This window comes from Mauremys mutica, chromosome 16 (genome assembly GCF_020497125.1).
Source record: "Mauremys mutica isolate MM-2020 ecotype Southern chromosome 16, ASM2049712v1, whole genome shotgun sequence".
Taxonomy (NCBI): domain Eukaryota; kingdom Metazoa; phylum Chordata; order Testudines; family Geoemydidae; genus Mauremys; species Mauremys mutica.
Window position 1 is genome coordinate 3,371,734 of NC_059087.1, and position 17,362 is coordinate 3,389,095.

General features: G+C 52.6%; 1 protein-coding gene across 5 annotated transcripts in view; it reads right to left on the bottom strand.

Annotated features, from left to right (window-relative positions):
• Positions 1 to 17,362, bottom strand: part of SGSM1 (small G protein signaling modulator 1) — a 78,811-nt gene that overhangs the window by 16,468 nt on the left and 44,981 nt on the right. For 4 of the 5 annotated variants that reach the window (XM_044990554.1, XM_044990553.1, XM_044990551.1 and 1 more), the window contains exons 4-14: positions 16,600 to 16,762; positions 14,856 to 15,008; positions 14,151 to 14,218; positions 13,381 to 13,526; positions 12,558 to 12,689; positions 10,622 to 10,746; positions 6,915 to 6,982; positions 5,190 to 5,353; positions 3,873 to 4,002; positions 1,401 to 1,539; positions 207 to 271 (exon numbers count right to left, since the gene is read on the bottom strand). In XM_044990554.1, the coding sequence (XP_044846489.1) occupies positions 207 to 271; positions 1,401 to 1,539; positions 3,873 to 4,002; positions 5,190 to 5,353; positions 6,915 to 6,982; positions 10,622 to 10,746; positions 12,558 to 12,689; positions 13,381 to 13,526; positions 14,151 to 14,218; positions 14,856 to 15,008; positions 16,600 to 16,762 (1,353 nt within the window). The remainder of the gene's footprint in view (positions 1 to 206; positions 272 to 1,400; positions 1,540 to 3,872; positions 4,003 to 5,189; positions 5,354 to 6,914; positions 6,983 to 10,621; positions 10,747 to 12,557; positions 12,690 to 13,380; positions 13,527 to 14,150; positions 14,219 to 14,855; positions 15,009 to 16,599; positions 16,763 to 17,362) is intronic. The other variant, XM_044990552.1, reaches the window with a different exon arrangement.

The window sequence follows — 17,362 nt, forward strand, 5'->3', positions numbered from 1 at the left end:
ATGAGCAGCCGAACCCAAATTCTGGCCCCACACTATGTGCATGCAATTGGTTGACAGCACTAGTGTGTGCACATGCACCACGTACGGTATCAGACTGATTCCCTGGGCCAACTCTCCTCTCTGTCACACTGAAGCCGAGCGGTAATGGAGAGGAGAATCTGACCCGTCCTATCTTAGAGGTTCACACGGAGGAAGAGAGCACTCACAGCCATAGAACGCCCGGGAGAGGATCTGGTATTTCATGTTGTCACACAGGAGCTTTAGTGGGGTTCTGCCAAGAGAGATGAAAACCAATCAGATACAAGAGAGGAATGGCCCCCATCATGGCCCCTGCCATCACGCAGTGTCCTGCCCCCCCCCCAGCACCGAATGCTCATGTGCTCCCCTGTACAAACACCTGGAAATGCAGCCTCTCCTCAGTAATTCTATCACAGAGCAACCTGCCCCACTCTGTGACCAGAGGGAGGGGGAAGGGGTTAACTTTTCCCCCTGGTTTGTTTACCCTGTGATAATTGTTCCATGCTAGAGGTGGGCATCTGCTAAGCAGGGAAGGGAGAGAAGGGAAGAGCCAGGAGGTTCACTCAGCTGCCGCAGACGCAGCAAGTCAGCTCGGGTTTTTTACAACTGATCCAATGTTTTGTTCATTCTAAGTTTTCTACTCCCACTGCCTGACAAACGCTTACCTGCGAGGGCTGGCTGTGCTTGGGGATAAGGCAATTTAGAATCAATGTGAATATTTACAGATGGGGAAACTGAGGCAGAGCACATAAAACTGGGATTTGCAAAGACTCTACGGGAGTCAGGCACCCAACTAACTCCCTCAGTCTCATCAGAAAATCCCACCCTACACTACCTGCCCAAGGCGGCAATGGGAATATATAGGAGAGCTGGGTTCAGAAACAGGGAGTCCTGGCTCCCAGGCCTGTGCTCAGATCACTAGGCCATGCCTGTGAGGAGATTACTGTACCACCATTAACCCATTCTGGACAGTCACTCCCACGACAGGATGAGCCCATTTAGGACACAGTAATTTTGCTGCTGCTACTTGGGCTACAAAACTGCCTTCAGGTCCCTACTGCCAATTAAGGGTTCCCCATTTTTAACATCCACCCATGCCTCACCTGGGGAACCCAAACTGGCCCTCAAAAGCCCTTTTCCATTCTGAGGATTTAAACATACAATGAAGGTGTCTCCATTTGAGCAGTAGCCGAGGGGTGGGGGGACACATGCCCTGGAGTCTGACCTAGCCCCGACTTAGAAAATGGGTCCAATGTCTCCCCCATCATTGGCCGCCAGTCACACTGACGCACTCTGGGGATCTCCGCTTGGTTCTGGCACATGCATTCCTGCTGTTGGGACAGGCACACCAGCCACATTAACACGGCTTCCATTGGTTGTACCTTTCGTGGTTGCAGCCGTTGGATGGGCCACCATCAGAGGAGCTGTTCTGGGAGCACGAGGAGCAGGAGGACTTGCGGGTGCTAGGTTGCCACATGGAAGGCAAGCTGCTGGCTGGTGTGTCTATCAGCTCCTGGGGCACTGCGAGGGCAGGAAAAGACATCACTGAGCAATTGCGAGAGGAGATAGACGGCTCACACGCCAGATGAGAGACAGAGGGACAGGAAAAGTCTGATTAGAGAGATCAATAACCCATGGTCTTCCCAAGCAGATTGTATTAAACCACGTGGGTCTGCTGGCAGCCAATCACATTGCTGAGTAGTGATGCACTCGCAGGAAAGGAAAGATCCAGGGTAGCTCTGGTGCATTCAGTCAGCTTGCTTGGGACGGCTGAATGCTGAAAAAGACCCAGGGACCATAAGAAAAAGGGGAGGATATCAGAGTCATGACTAAAGAAGAAACAGTTTGATTAAGATGCTGCAAGAGGTTAACCAGGGCAGCGCAGGCAGGCCGCTCCTGGGATGTTGTCATTTGCTCAGATCTCTGGGTGGGCTTTGAACGGTCACTTGCAATGGTTTGGGTTTGAGATTGTGAGCAAATTTAGTCTCCTGCATGTTCCCAGGTAATAGGCCAAGCAGAGGCTAGCATGAACTTCCTGTTCAGAGAGCCCTGCACATTCTGGACAGCCTCCTGGCAGCTCTGCTGCTGTTCTAGCACGACCATGCCCTGACGTTCCTCTGCCATTTCTATCTGGGGCCTCTTTTGAATAATAAAAAGCAATAATCCAGTTCATTTGCACGTAGGAGCTAAGAGACAGTAGGAATTCAGGCCTCCAGATGGCAGAGGCTTGTGCACGCCCCCTCGGCACCTCCTAGCCCTCCCTGCTTGTCGTTCTTGAGCAGCTGCTGGTGTTGGAGATGGGCACCAGGCGAAGGGATATGAGGCATGTCTCGCCAAGGCCTTCTCCCTTCTGATAACTCAGTGCAGGAGAACCGTAACCCAGATGGGTCTGCTGAGCCCAGCACGCAAGGATCCACAAGTGACAACATGGCCCAGGCAGCAAAACGAAAGCAACATGGGTGACAGCAACGTTACGCTGATGCGGGTCAGTCCACGGCGCACTGAGGGATCTGGCCAGGAGGCTCAGAGAGCGTTTGGGGATCACCACAATCTTGCTTGTAGCAGGAGTCTTCGGGGTCATCTCCCTCCCAGCGGCGACAGAGATTGCAGGGGAGGCAAGGAAAGGACGAGAATGACTGGTTACAGGAACTAAAGACGTGGAGACAGGGCAAAGGCACAAATGAGTGAGGGGAGGAAGAACCCGTGCAGGAGTTAGAGCCTTAGGGGAAAGTCCTATACCATGTGACAGAGGAAGATACCCCTGCCAGAGGAGCTGTCAACCATTCGTTTAACGGAGAACTCCCCGCACTAGGGAACTGTACAGGAGGGTTCAAAACAAAGCTACAGAAAGGGGCGTCTCTGCCGTTTGTTTTACTTTTAGGCTATGTCTATACTAGCACTTTTGTCGATCGGGGTGTGAAAAAACCACCCCCCGACCGACAAAAGCACCGGCGTGGACAGCGCTATGTCGGGGGAGACGCGCTCCTGCCAACACAGCTCCCCCCACTCGCTGGGGGTGGTTTAATTACGCCAGCAGGAGCGCTCTCTTCCACCAGCTACTTGGGAGACCTTACAGCGGCACAACTGCAGCGGCCCAGCCAGGGCGCTGTACGGTACGTAGTGTAGACAGAGCCTTAGGCAGAGTTCTTCTGTGCCTTAGTCACACACAAGTTACTGGGCAAGATACAGGAGTGACTGAGGGAAGCTCTCTGGCCTCCATTATTCAGGACGTCAAACAAGATGATCTAATGACCCATTTCTGTGTCAAGCAACCCAATAGGATCATCCCCACCTGCTCCGGGGAGGAGGGGATGGGGCAAAGCCAGCTATGCCAATGTGGATTTTCTCACAGGGCATCGTTCTCCTCTCTTTGTGCTGCTGGAGTAGCACAGATGGGACCGAGGTTGGGCCCAGGATCTGGCCCACTGGGGTTAGTGAAGTGTTTCCTGATTTGCACCAGTGCGAGAGAAGTAAACAGGATTCCCAAATAACACATTCATGGCCACCTGCTTTTGCAGAGAGAGTGCCCAGAAAGGTTCGTGAACACAGCCAGAGCTCTTGGTCAGAGTCCAAGGAATATTTGGGGAAGATTCTTTGCAACATTCACAGAGCTCTCTTGTACGGGAGCCTGGGGCCCTTCTCCAGCTATGAGAGCAAAGGGTTCATTGCTGCCCTCTCGACTGAGCAACAGGTAAATCCCAGTGATGTTGAAAAGGCAATTCTCCCCCAGACAAACCCTGTCTTGGAATGGTTTTCGGCAGGGACTTGTGCTGTGTGTTTCCAGCAGTGCTGGCGGCGGGCTATTCCCACTCCAGCAACAAGCCACATTGCATGTCATTACTGAGTGCACCTACCAAACTCTGACTGCATGCCGGGGTATATTATCCGGAAAACGTAGTCCGTAGCTTCATCATCTTCCTTATCAGATGCCGACTCGGAAGAGCCCTGGGGACTTCGCTTTCTCAGCTTTGGAAACACCTTCCCCTACATAAATAAGAACTCCTGTTTACAAAGCCAGGCCATGTGTTTACATTCAGGGCAACCTCAAATGCCACTTTGCCACTGAAAATGCTGTCTGATGCAAGAACACACACGCCCTCCCACTGACCTAGAAGTTCACACATCCACAGCACTCGCTTGGCTGGAAGATCCCCGTGCTTTTGATTACATTCCCACAGAGAGAAAAGTTTACCCCTGAGGTAGGAGCTATGATATGAGCTTGTGCCGAAGTCTGTGAAACAGCAGAGCCCCAGCCACCGTAACTTGCATTCAGAGATGGAGTTCATAGAGCCTGCAGATCCCAACATGCAACGCTGCCAGACTCCTCGCTCGAGACAGGGCATCGCACGCTAAGACCAATTGCTAGGTCTATTGTAGGGCATCAATATACCTGTGTGTTAAGGTAAGAGCATCTGCAACCTGCTTTATGTTATGCAAGCTAGATGTGACCCTCCGGCTGCAGGAAAACTGCCCAGTGGCATAAGCCAACAGGCAGAGCCTGGTCACTCCCATCTTACATGAGTTTACTAAGTAAGGGGGAAATACATCCCTGTCCAGAAGGGCAGCTCAAGGTATCACAAGTCCCACTTAAACGCTCCAGGCTGAAGTGGTGCCCAGGTCTGATGCTGGCCTTCTGGTCCAGGGGTGCATTTTACCCAGGGTATTGATAACTGCATGGATAGGAGTCTTTGCCTGCAATAAAGTGACACCTGTTGTATTCAGCAAGCTCCTGTGGGGCCTGTTCTTTCTTGGTAGCTGTGGTTGCTGGACAATGTGCATGTGAGAGATCGGGCATTTTCCTGCACTGCAGTTAGCCCGGACCGTGGCCCAGGAATACGTGTCCATCAGCAGGGTACATTTATAAAGGGGACACACTAAGATATAAGGTTTCATTTTTCATAGGCTGCAGGTTCCCCTCTGCTACATGGCCTCCTTTCTACAGGGGGTGCAGATCATGTCATCACCTGCAACTCCTGTCCAGTGCTGGGCTCCTGGGGTGCTTGACTCCAGAGGCATCCACACCCTGGGATTTTTCAACTGTAGCTGCCCGTAAGTCCGGGCAGGTACCACTCTGCAGCACCAGCACCAGCAAGGAGCCCATGTCAGTGAGGGGTGAGAGCACAGTTACTGAGCCTCTACATTCCAACCCACACTTCAGTCAAGGTTCCTACCTTCCCTCTCTGTGACCAAAGAGGTGGGTCCAGCTGTCCATGAGGGAGGAGACCATTTTCTAGGCAGGACAGAAACTGAAGTAGGTGCCCTCCTTTGGGAAACCTGAGCGGAGGCCTCTGAATTCCATCCTGACTCACCAAAACTACTGTCCCGCCGCTGTCTACTATTAGCACAGGAATGAAAGCAGAGAAGATACACAACACAGAAGTTAGGGAAACAGGTGCCAGAGGTAACCCCACCAATCTGAAACCCCAGGGCACAGCACAGTGGAGCCATCCAGAGATGCTTCCAGGGGAGAAATAAATACAGAACATGCACATGCAGCTCCAGGCCAGGAGTTATCTGAACTTTCCTCCCACCGGTGGGAATCCATCCCCGGCAGAAGGCCTAGGCACCACTAGAGCCTCAAGTAAACTCATAGGCTCTGCACGGGGGAAATTCACCCCTACTGAACACATGGAAACCTGCCTGGAGCCACAAACGCTGTGGGGCTGGTGTGCACATCACTGCACCTAGAGGGGTCAGCAGGGATGGTTAATGACCCCAGTGAGATTAACAAGAATTCAGACAAAATTCCAGCTGTGCAGGCCTGGGCTTTGCAATTATAAACTTGGCCTGAAATACTAGCAGTGAGTTTGTGTCTGTTCCCCTGCGTAGGTCTCTGTCCCTAATGAACGTAATGCAGCGATCAAGGAAATCTTCTGCAGGAAACGTGATCTCTAGCAGGAGAGCGTTATTGCTGTTAGCACTAGGGCTGTTAGTATGCTGATGACTGGTGCTGTTTCATGGCCACCACGTGGAGTGCTGTATAAAACCGGTGAGACAAGCACAGACCAGCCAATCACGTCTCTCAGCAATGACAGATCAAAGGAGTCTCCTAACACAGTCGGCCCACGGCCTACATTGTGTTCACTTGAGAAGAGGAAAGGACCCTTCTCACACAACATACATTTCTAGAGACGGTCTTAAAGCACTTTACTGATTAAATATAAAAGGCACCACTGTAATGCAGACACCTGTACGGTGGACGGCGGCAGCCAACTGGTTTACTGCACCCTGAATAACAGGGATTAAAGGACAAATTTTGCTATGGGCGCAGAAAACATATTTACATTTGTTATGATAGTGCTTGGCAGCCCCAACTGGGCTTAGGACCCCATTGCGCTGCGCACTGGGCAGACACTGTGAGGACAGGCTCTGCCCCAAAGCCTGCACATCCTGAAGAGACGAGACACAGGGAACATTGTTACTCACATTTTACAGATGAGAACTGGAGCCCAGAGAGACTGAATGACACCCAGGGAGTCTATGGCCGAGCCAGCAACAGAACCCAGGTCTCCCGCGTCCCAGCCTGTCGCCTTAACCACAAGGGCTCTTCCCTCTCTAGTTACACTAGAACCAGGGGCTCCAATCCCGGAACCCCCTTCACAAAGTGCCAGAGAGTTGTCGCCGCCCAGCCCTGCAGGCAGCCCCTGCTTTTAAGGTCCCCCCGGAAGAGCCACGTAAGAGCAATCGCACAGAGCTCAGTTCATCTACCTTGGGAGCGTGAAGGGGTGACTCAAGCAAGCTGGGATTTGAACCAGTGGTTCCACAGAAACTAGGCATTTCAAGACTTGTCCTGGGCGCTCTCTGCCATCACCACATTCTCCAGGTACCTGCTGCAGCCCTCTGTGAGCAGATGGCACAAGCTGCCCTGGAGATAAAGCAATGCCCGCCTCCCTTACCCTGCTGGTGACAGTGCAGGTAGACGATCTCCTCGAGGCGAATGGTCATGGCATAGTCCCAGTACACACTGGAAGGAAAGAGGAGAGAGGTCCCAGTCACTCAGCAGAGTCCTACACCCCACAGGCTTTCAACTGTCAGAGAAGCCCCTCCGGCCATGCAACTCGACAGCCCCTTCAAAGCCATCCAATGGCAAGAGTCCGGGCCAGGCTTCCGTGGGTGTAAAGGGCACAGACCCAGTGGAAGCTGCACCCATTTACATCGGCTGAGGCTCTTGCCCTGCAGATCACCAGAACCCCCCTGACCCAGCCGGGAGCTACGGAGGGACATGGGGGATGTGAGCAACAGCAAGGTTCTGGCAGCCAGGCGCCTGCCGTGGGAACAGCTTGGGGCAGTGGGAACGTCCCTGCACAAATGCCTTGGGCCTCTTCTCTCTGTGCTTCCTAAGTAGGTCAACAAGAGTGAGCTGTGTTAAACCCAGGTCTGCTAAACCCATTGCTGCCTCGGCATCCTTCCCCGTACACGCTCACACGCAGCAACCACGTGTGTCGGGAGCCCTGGAGCAGCTGCCTGCACAGACCCTTTAGCTGAAGCTGGCCACCCCACACTGGGAAACGAGTAGCGGTGTGCTGGCCAGCGCATGTCGATTACGCCCCCCATACTGATAGGTATTATGGGCATGGAATTAGTGGGGGGGGGTTCCTGGGGGGCAGTAATCATGCTAAATTATACTCAGCTTCTTCTTGCTCACTTATGCTAAGGCATATATCCCATGATGCATTGCGGCACATAGAGCTCAGCACTTGGCTTAGGCAAACAGAAAAACTGTCCCAAGCTACATGGACGCGCACTATGAAACAAAGGTACAACGTGGTACAATGGAAGCTGCATGAATCCTTTGCGTTTGCGTGTAGCTCCATGCCCCCTGATGTTTGCAATTTAATATCCCAAATGGAAGATGGGAAAGGACACAGAGGCATCCAGGACAAAGCTGGCACAAGCTGGATAGTTAAACCTCAAGTGCTGTGACCAGTGTAAACAGCCACGCTACCCCAGACGGCTCGCTTAAGGGGGTGTTTGGGCAGCAGCCCTTCTGCGTAAGGCAAACGGAACACAGCGTGCGAATTTGCCTCCTGGGAAAGAATGGTGCTGTATTAACTCTCTCTCCTGGACTGTGCTGCTTTGTCTTCAGACAATACATTTGGCTGAGCTTGGGTATTTGGCCTCTTGAATATTTTCAAGAGAGAACCGCGAGGTCATCAAACCATCGGCTGCACCTTTTCCTCAACAGGCCACAGGGGCTGAGAACGGGGAGGAAGGGAAACGGTTTCTCATTTTTATGCTCTCGTTGTTCTTAGCGGCAGAACCCCCCGATCACACCAGACACAGCTTGACAAAGCCTGAACGCTGCTTTCTGCCAGCTGGACGGTTTGAATTTGGCTCTTGAGCAGAGGAAGCCAAAATCCAATTCCCGCCTGAGCCAGAGCACAACGTTCCTCCTCTGACCCAATAGCTGCAAACCTCTGAAACCTCCTGTCCCCTCTGCTGGGGAAGCTTCACCTCCACACCAGAGGGGGCAGGGGGGCTCGAAGCCAGCGCGCCGCTTACATCCCAATTAAGCCTAACAGGATCTGAGAAGTGTCCAGGCCCCTGCTGGCCGTCTGTGGAGGGAAACTTTCACCAGGCTGCTGAGCTCCAGGGCTCACCCCAGGGGACTCGGTGCTTCCTGCGCTGCTGGGTTCTCCTTTTACTTCCGTAATGACACTTCTGGAAAGTGGCTGAACAATTTTTCATTTTACATTTCCTTCACTGTTGCTTTTAAGGACAAACAGAACGAATGTCAAGTCGAGCCCTGCAGGCCACAGTCCTCAGCCTGATCCGAGGGAGCAGGGTCGGGGGACAGCTGATTGACAGGGCAGGGCCTGGCACAGAGATCACAAGAGGAAATGGACATGGAATAAAAAACACAACCCTGTGATGGGTCCATCAAAGAAACATTTCATTTTCTTCTCTCAAAGACAATGCCTCAGAGAAGGCAGTTTCATTTCCAGGGAGGACCTGGCACAGGATGAAATCTCTATCCAGTTCTTTAAGTTAAGGTGCAGGTTTTCAGCAGCAATAGCTGTCATTTAGAAAAGCAGTGCTTAAAAATAAGCAGGCATTACAGCCACCCTGTGAACGGCCCAGAGACAGACAAGGGGTGTGGGTGTATGTGTGCGACTGCAACCCCGCCCCAGAAGGAGGCATACTTACTTTGTGGTTTGACCTCTCTCTCTCTGTGTCTTGCCTGGACACTGGGAAATTTTAGAAATTAGCCTGAGGACCAAGTCAAGAACTCAGCAAAGCAATACAGAGAGAAAAGAGGATTACAGCAGGGTGCCAGTCATCCCCGCCAGCAGCACAGAGAGACCCCCCAGAATACACGGGGGTGAGAGTGGAGATGCCAGGAACAAAGGCAAAAAAAGAGAGACAAGTATAGAGAACAGACAAAAATGAAAATGAGTTACATGAACAATTACGTTTATCTCAGCCCAGGGGATAATGCTCAGTTATTTCTGTCCCTGGGGTTCCTATACTATTTCTTTAGACGATTCTCTGCTATGTTTCAGGAGAACTGATCTACTGCTGGAAAGCACTTGGGAATTCTGTTAACGGTTATTGTTCAGTCCAGGCTGTTACGCTTATGTCAATAACGAGTTGCTGGAAGGAACTTTTCTGAGCTGCCCAAGGCCTGGCACAGTTTGTTAATGTTAGCTTGTAAAAGGGAGTGTTGCAGTCAAGAAAAACGTCACCAACGCACATGGCAGATTCCAATATCCACTTCATCGGGGAATGCTACTCTGAGGGGAGCTCGGACCCCATGAACGGAGACGTGCCAGAGACTTCCTGGAGTCCACTAGGGACCTTACTATTGGTTTTCTGTGGCGGTGCTCAGATACAAAGGCGTGGGCAGCAGGATAAGGTCTGAGAGAGAAGGAAGAGCTACCTGCCTCAGAGCCATGTCATCCCCTTGGCCCCAACACACCTCAGCCAGCCACTCCTGTGTACACAAGCCCATTGCCCAGCATTGTTATTCTGGAAGCTGCTCGCATCTTTTCTCCTTGCACATGGACTTCCCTGTTTATCTGCTTTGCGACTCCCTAGATCAATCAGCAGCATCAACAACCCCCCAAAAGATACTGTGAAGAGCACACCAGGTCTCTCCCTGGGAAATCACTTGGAGGGCAAAAAAGCAAATTGTTCCACACCCTTCAGCATAAACAGCCTCTCTGATTCGGCCGGCTGAACGCAGCCCTCAGGAGACCGATTCCTTAGCAACGTCTCCTCTCTGTTCCCACAGCCCCTTCCTGCTCTCTGTCCCCGAAGGCCAATTGCTCTCTCTGTTATTGTTTTCAACTCCTGCATAATTGTTCTGTTCTGCTCAGGTGAGCATTTCCTCAATAGGCTGGGTAAAAACCAGCACTCACCCAAAGCACTGAACTGGATTCCCCAGGAGGTTCAGACAAGGGCTTTTCCCTGTTTACATTATACCTCTCAGAAGGCAAGAGTGAATTCAGACATCAGCTAAATGTCTGGGACCTGCTCCAAAGCCCACTGACCACAACAGTTGTTCCATCAGGCCTTTTAGAAGCACCTAACGTTTTGCCTTGAATGGTTCATTTCCCTCTTGTTCTCTGGCCGACAGGCTCATGCATATAGAGCGAATCACCTTTTCTCGTAGTCCAGATCTCCCACCGAACCGTTCATTAGCTGGTTGGGAGTCCATTTCAACGTCATGACGTCTGCAGTCTGATGAAGGGACAAGTACCCCGGGATCGCCTCCATGTCGTCTCTCTTTACAAAGAGAACAGAGACACATTACATTGCTGGCCCGCAAAAAGAGCCTGGACGACATTGCCAGGGCCTGGCTCTTGGAATCCATGCAGCTCCAGTCTGCTGAAAGTCCTGCTTGAGCAACCACGCACCTGGCACAGCTCTGCCCAGCACCCAGGACCATGCGCACTTCCTGATCCAAGCACCAGGAAGGGGGATGTAAAACCGTTCATGCAGTACTGATCTTCTCCCATGAAACATCACCGCAAACCTGGGCTGGTCAGAGGGCTGGGGGCAGATCCTCAGTTGGGGGAAACTGTCACAGCTCCAGCGAAGCGGTTTTATCTCACTCCCCTAACAGCCCGAATGACAGACTCCCGAGCTGGAGGGGACATTTGTGCTAAAGAAGTGAGCCCCACATTCTGCCCTAGTTCCCTCCCCCACATCTAGGGCTTAGCCGCCCAGGCCCCAGCACGCTCACTGAAACCCCTGCTCACGCAGCCACCCCAGAAGCCACGGCTTGGATCCTCCAAGGGGTTAGGATGGCGCGGAAGGGGAGGGCCCACACTCCACAGGGTCAGCGCTGCAGAACATAAGGCGAAAAAATGGGAACTGCGGCTCCCACCTCAGACCATCCCCGCAGAGCGTGAGTACCTGTCTGGGTCACAGACTCACAGGCACCGAACCCCCTAGAAAGGGGCACTCCCTTCAGTACCATGCTCTGTGCTTGTGGAGCCATTGGAGGAGCGTCGGTCTCATTAACAGATGGACACGACGGCTTGGGCCTGTTTGCTGGGCTCAGGACAGAGGGACGGGCAGACCGTGACCTCTCACATGCTGACTTCTCTCCTCCCCAGGCTCTCCCCGCTAATGCTCAGTGACAGGCCTTCAGAAGTTAGCAGTGAGCGTTCCTCAAGCTAGCCTGGCCAGAGCCTGATCTCTAGTCACGCAGCTCAGCTCGGGATTGATCTTCTCCTTCCCTTGGGAGCCGTTCTCTGCCTGCATCCGGCTCCGAGCTGTGGGGCCCACTGCAAAAGCGGAGCTCCCCCACAGGGTGAGGAAGGATGGCAGAGACACGCTGCCAAGCTCTGCAAAGTTGTAGGGCTTGGACCAGGAAAGGGCCCAACAGATCCAAGCGGCCCCCCCACAGTCACCTCACCCTGGGCTTGCCACGCCTCTTCCAGCCCAACCCCCCACCTTCGCTATAGGCTGTCAGCTGTGCAGCGTGAACTCCGGGCTCCAGCTGCAGCCAGTGGATTGCTCCACTGCTGCACCCACCCATGTCCCGCATGCGTAGCCAGTCTGCCGTGCAAGGCCGCAGTGCCGGGGAAGGAATGGGCCTGCGTGCCTCTGGGGGAAGAAAAAGGGGACCAGTTCCTAGTCAAAGGGAAGCAGAAGTCCCCCCGCTTCTAGCAGGAGGATCCCCATCTCCTTAGCTTTGAGGAATGGAGCTCCGCTATTTCAGTTCCTGAATTATGCACTTGCCAGTCACCCTTTCTCCCAGCCTGGGGCAGGGCTGGATAAAAAGAACAGAGCAGAGTTTTTAAGTACAGATTTGCAGTCACAGAAAGGTCTCAGATTCCTTTATCCACTAGCTGTAGCAGTACAAGGGTTATGCCCCTTGCGGGATGCTTGCCTCCATGTGGCAACAGACACACACACACACACACACACACACGCACGCGCACGCTCTTCAGCAGGTCTGATGTTCCATTTAGCAAAGACGGGGTGACACCCGCTAGCCAGTACAACCAGGAGAGCAACTTGGCTTTAAAGCAGCCGTGTCCCAAGTTTCACATGCTTCACCCTTTCCTCGCACGCAGGCTACTTACCGGCTGCACCATGACGTTGTTTTTGCCGTAGAGTAACGTGGCTCTGGAATTCTGATGCAAAGACTCCACATAGTCTCTGGCAGACAGTGACGGCCGGTCGTCCATGCTTCCACTCGAATGCCTTTTCTGAATCTGGAAGGGACCAGCACAGGACACCTCTGTGAGCGGATTTCACCTCCTCCTGCCCCAGGAGAGCCCAGCATGCAGACGGGCTTCAGGCCCAGCACAGCAAGAAGGGTCACTCTCTTTCCTTTGTCTTTTTCACCCTCTAGGTCACCAGTTTGACACTAGCCAAGGTCAGCCCTAAACCCATGGAAGGCCCAGGGCTGCAATTCATTTGCATGAAATGCAGCAGACTGCAGCTGCCTTCATTTTTAATTTGGAGTTGCCCCTCAGAGAGATCCCAGAATGCAGTGCTCCATCTTGCTCCAAGCAGCCGGTAGCCTCCACAGGCTGAGTTTTGGATCCTGCTGGAAGGATCCTGTTGTTGCAATGATTAATTTACACTTCTCCAGCCTCTTTCATTTGCGGATCTCAGTGCACTTTGCAAGCCAACTAAAGAAGCTTCAATACACCTCTACCCCGATATAACGCTGTCCTCGAGAGCCAAAAGATCTTCCCGCGTTATAGGTGAAAATGTGTTATATCGAACTTGCTGTGATCCGCCGGAGTGCGCAGCCCCGCCCCCGGAGCGCTGCTTTACCGCGTTATATCTGAATTCCTGTTATATCGGGGTAGAGGTGTACCACCCAAGTCTCTCCCCCCTCACCGCAACGGGAGCCAAGTGAGACGCAATTCACCCCAGCTGTCCTCCAACACTCACACAGAGGGCAGGGCGCTTAGTGGGAGAGTCCTGGCGACAGTGTGAGCTGTGAATGCGATGCCTCTGAACGAGTTCGTCAGCGGAGGGGTCAGTCCAGAAGTGATCCGCCGTCTTCATCTTGGTGTACTCCAGCGCGCAAGGCCCCACTGCACAGGGGGGAGATTTAAAGACCAAGCAGAATCATAGGGCAACATTTTCCCTCTCGGATCCTCACAGCAAACGCCTCAACTCCAACATTTTGGGAACAGAGAAGGTGACCTGAATGTGACTCCAAGAGACACAGCTCAATTCCTGGCCTGCTCCAGGGGCCATGCAGTGGTGCTCTGGCTGTTGCTCAGGCTGGGTTATAAGGTGACCAACCAGCTGTACATGATACTATCTCGTATAATGTGTGTAACCCTAAGAATAAATCAACAGCTCTGAGCATGGGAAGCCGTGCTTAGGTTACAGCATTCCTTCCGAGTCTTCATTTGAAAATGGTACTTGGGCACATGGGAGATGTATTACCGGTCAACGTTTCAATGGCTAAGAGAACCAATGGCTGCAGCTATTCAGCATACGCCACTGGTGGCCAGTCGGCAATTATTTCGAGTATGGTAAGAGTTCTTTTTAAATGTACTCACGCAATCCCATCTGCCCACTCCAGCTGCGGCAAGACCCATTAAAAGTCTGTCGAGTTCTCATGAAAAGATGGTATTGCGAGCATGCAGGAGGGGAGGGGTGTCTGTCTGCAGAGTCAGCTCTGAGAGTAGGTTAAAAGATAAAGTTACCCAATAAGGAAGCAAGAATTGGTCCATCTACAGGATCCATCAGGAGAGCTTCTTTCTCATAGTATTTACTAGAAGCAAAGAAAAAAAACCGTGTCGCTAGCATATGTGCTAAAGCCAGACAGGGCTGTTTTAACCATAAATTGCCCTATTCTTTCTGCTCCTGTGTGTGCTGCCTGCATCTTTCTGCATCCGCTGTTGCTGATGAGAAAGGACAGCAGGTCATTCTCCCCCTCCAGAGGTAGGCAGCCCTCCTCCAGCCTCCATCTCCACCTGACACAATCCGTACCCGCCCCCGGCCTGGCCCAAACTAAAACATTAGGAGCCCCCGGGCTCAGGAATGCCGCCACGGGTCTCTAGGGTGCCTGGCACCTGCCATTCTCTCGCTGGCAGCAGGACTAAGTGAATCCTGCTGGCCTAGTACTAAACCCGCTCTATTTCAGCAAGCTTGTGGGGGAGGGGTCACTGAGTCACAACCCTGGACTGCCCCATTAAGAACAGGGTCTGAATTTCAGATCCTGGGCCATAGCAGAGCTGAAAGAGAAAAAAAATTGTTTTGTGCTGGTCCTGTGGTGCCTTCTGATCAGCGAGGCACAAGAAAGTGAAGCCAGCTCAGCCCAGCCCGGCCCAGCGCAGGGACGTTGGCTTTAGAGCAGGCACTGCTGGGCAGCAGCTAACAGGAAACAGCTGGCCCACGCCAGCACTCACCTGCTGTTTTCTACCAGGTAATGCACGATTTTATCCAGGACCTTTTCGAAAAGGGCTGTGCGGATCCAGAGGTGCTTGATGGCCTGGGGAGACAGGTTCGGCAGCTTCTGCACTTTGCGCACGTTCTCCTGGACGCCTTGCACCTGGTTTCGTCTTCAGAGACACAAGGCAGAAGACAGCACTGCAGACGTCCTTTCCAAGCAGAGCAGCAAGCTGAGCCACTGGGCAATGAGCTCCCTGCTCCACAGCTAGTGCAGGGCTGGCCCACTAGCCCCGCCCCACCCCGCCCTGATGTGCGGCTAAGACCTGGCAGGTGCGGTGCTGGCTGCCTGGTGGGGAAAGCCCGTGGGAAAGTCCACCTGCGCTAGGGACCATCACTTGGTGACAGATCCCTTCAGCTGCTCCTTGTGCAGGGCCGGCCAGAGGGGGGTGCAAATGGGGCAATTTGCCCTGGCCCCGCAGGGGCCCCACGAGAATACAGTATTCTGTAGTATTGCAACTTTTTTTTATGGAAGCGGCCCCCGAAATTGCTTTGCCCCAGGCCCCCTGAATCCTCTGGGCGGCCCTGTCCTTGTGCTCTTCTCGCACCTCCTTTCCAGGGAGGCCTGTGTCAGAGTTTATAGAAGTGACCTTCTTAAATTAAATGGGCAGTTATAAAGAAACGGAACTGAGACACAACACAGAGGACAGCTGCTGACTTAGGCCCTGATTCAGCAAAGCACTGAATAGGCTTGGAAGGTTTCGATTTTTATCGGTACGTGTCGGTAAACGTCAATTTCACCGTACACACAAACCAATGAAAAACTATTTCCATCTGCAATCATCAAAATTTACGGAGAGGCAAAGAAAGAAAAATGCTGTTTGAGAACTTAGTAGAGTTTGATTTAAGAACATAAGTACGGCCATACCAGGTCATCCCAGGCCATACCAGGTCAGACCAATGGTCCATCTAGTCCAGTATCCTGTCTTCTGACTGTGGCTCTTAACTTTGCAATGTGATGTTGACAATTTGTGTTTCACTGGTTATAAAGCTTTAACTTTACGAATCTTAATGTGTGTGGTCATTACATGATTATTGTCTATCCCCCCACCAACTTCCCACAACCAGGAAAATGTAAATTCATAAGAATAGAAAAATGCTTTAAAATAAACATTGCTATTAGCCACTGAAATAATAAAATCAATAAAAATCAAACTGTGCCAAGCCTGCACATAAGCAAGCCCTTAAATCCCATGGAAGTCGAGCACCCACACGACACAGGTCTCCAAGTTCCATTTTTGAAGGCGACTCAGACACTTTGGGGCCTATGTCTCATTGAGAGGCTCTGGGATTTGGGCCTAAGTGCTTTGAACACAATCTTTGTAAATCCTTCACGACCAGTTTCTGGGGAATGTTTCTGGTTTTTGTCGTCACCGAGACTCCAGAAAGCAGATGGCCTCTTTAGAGCCCGGGCACTGTACCTCCAACCTGGTCCCCAGCTCCTCCACCAGGGCCAGGATTCTCAAACGCGGGGGCCTCCCGTTAGGCATCTGACTCAGTGACCTGACTGTCAGAGGTGCCATACACGTCTAACCACCACTGCCTCAGCACCTCTGAAAAACGGGCTCTTGTGAAGATGCCAAAGCAGAAATGTTGGTGCCTAACTTTGGGCCCCCAGGTTTGAATACTGTGGCCCAAATCTCCACCCAGCACAGATGCAACAAGGCAGCACACAAGGCGCTGTGGCAATGGCAAAAGCCTTACGTGTTCTCGATGAGCTGTTCCAGATCTTGGACCTTTCTAGAAAGATCTTCTGCCGGAGGGAAGCTCTTGCCCACCTTCATGAACAGGGCTGCGATCTTGTTACTGCGCAAGAACCCGGCTGCTCTCCGCTTCAGGCTGTGCAAGACACAGGCTTCCACGGCAGCTGCAACAAAGCCAGAGGGTTACTCAGCCCATCAAAAGCCCCACAAAACAGCCTCCCCAGGAAACTAACTGGCCTGTAACTTGTTGCCTCAGATGTTTCCTGCAGCATCCGCAGTCTCGCCCTACAAGTGGAAACCTTCCCTGAAAATGAATCTGACTCACATTCTGTCCCGCCTAAACAAAGGGAAGATCCAAAGACATGCACGTCTGGCACAGCAGCAGGGACAATCTGCCGGCTATGCCTGCAAACACACCCATTTAAAGAGAACGTATGGGACTTGTGATGAAGTGAGAATGTGCAGGCTTCCTGCCTCAGTGCCGGGAAATGGATTAGACCAATGGTTCTCAAAGCTGGGCCGCTGCTTGTTCAGGGAAAGCCCGTGGTGGGCCGGGCCGGTTTGTTTACCTGCCACATCCATAGGTTCTGCCGATCGCGGCTCCCACTGGCCGCAGTTCGCCGCTCCAGGCCAATGGGGGCGGCGGGAAGTGGCAGCCAGCACATCCCTCGGCCCGCGCCACTTCCTACAGCCCCCATTGGCCTGGAGCAGCGAACCGCGGCCAGTGGGAGCCACGATCGGCCGAACCTGCGAACGTGGCAGGT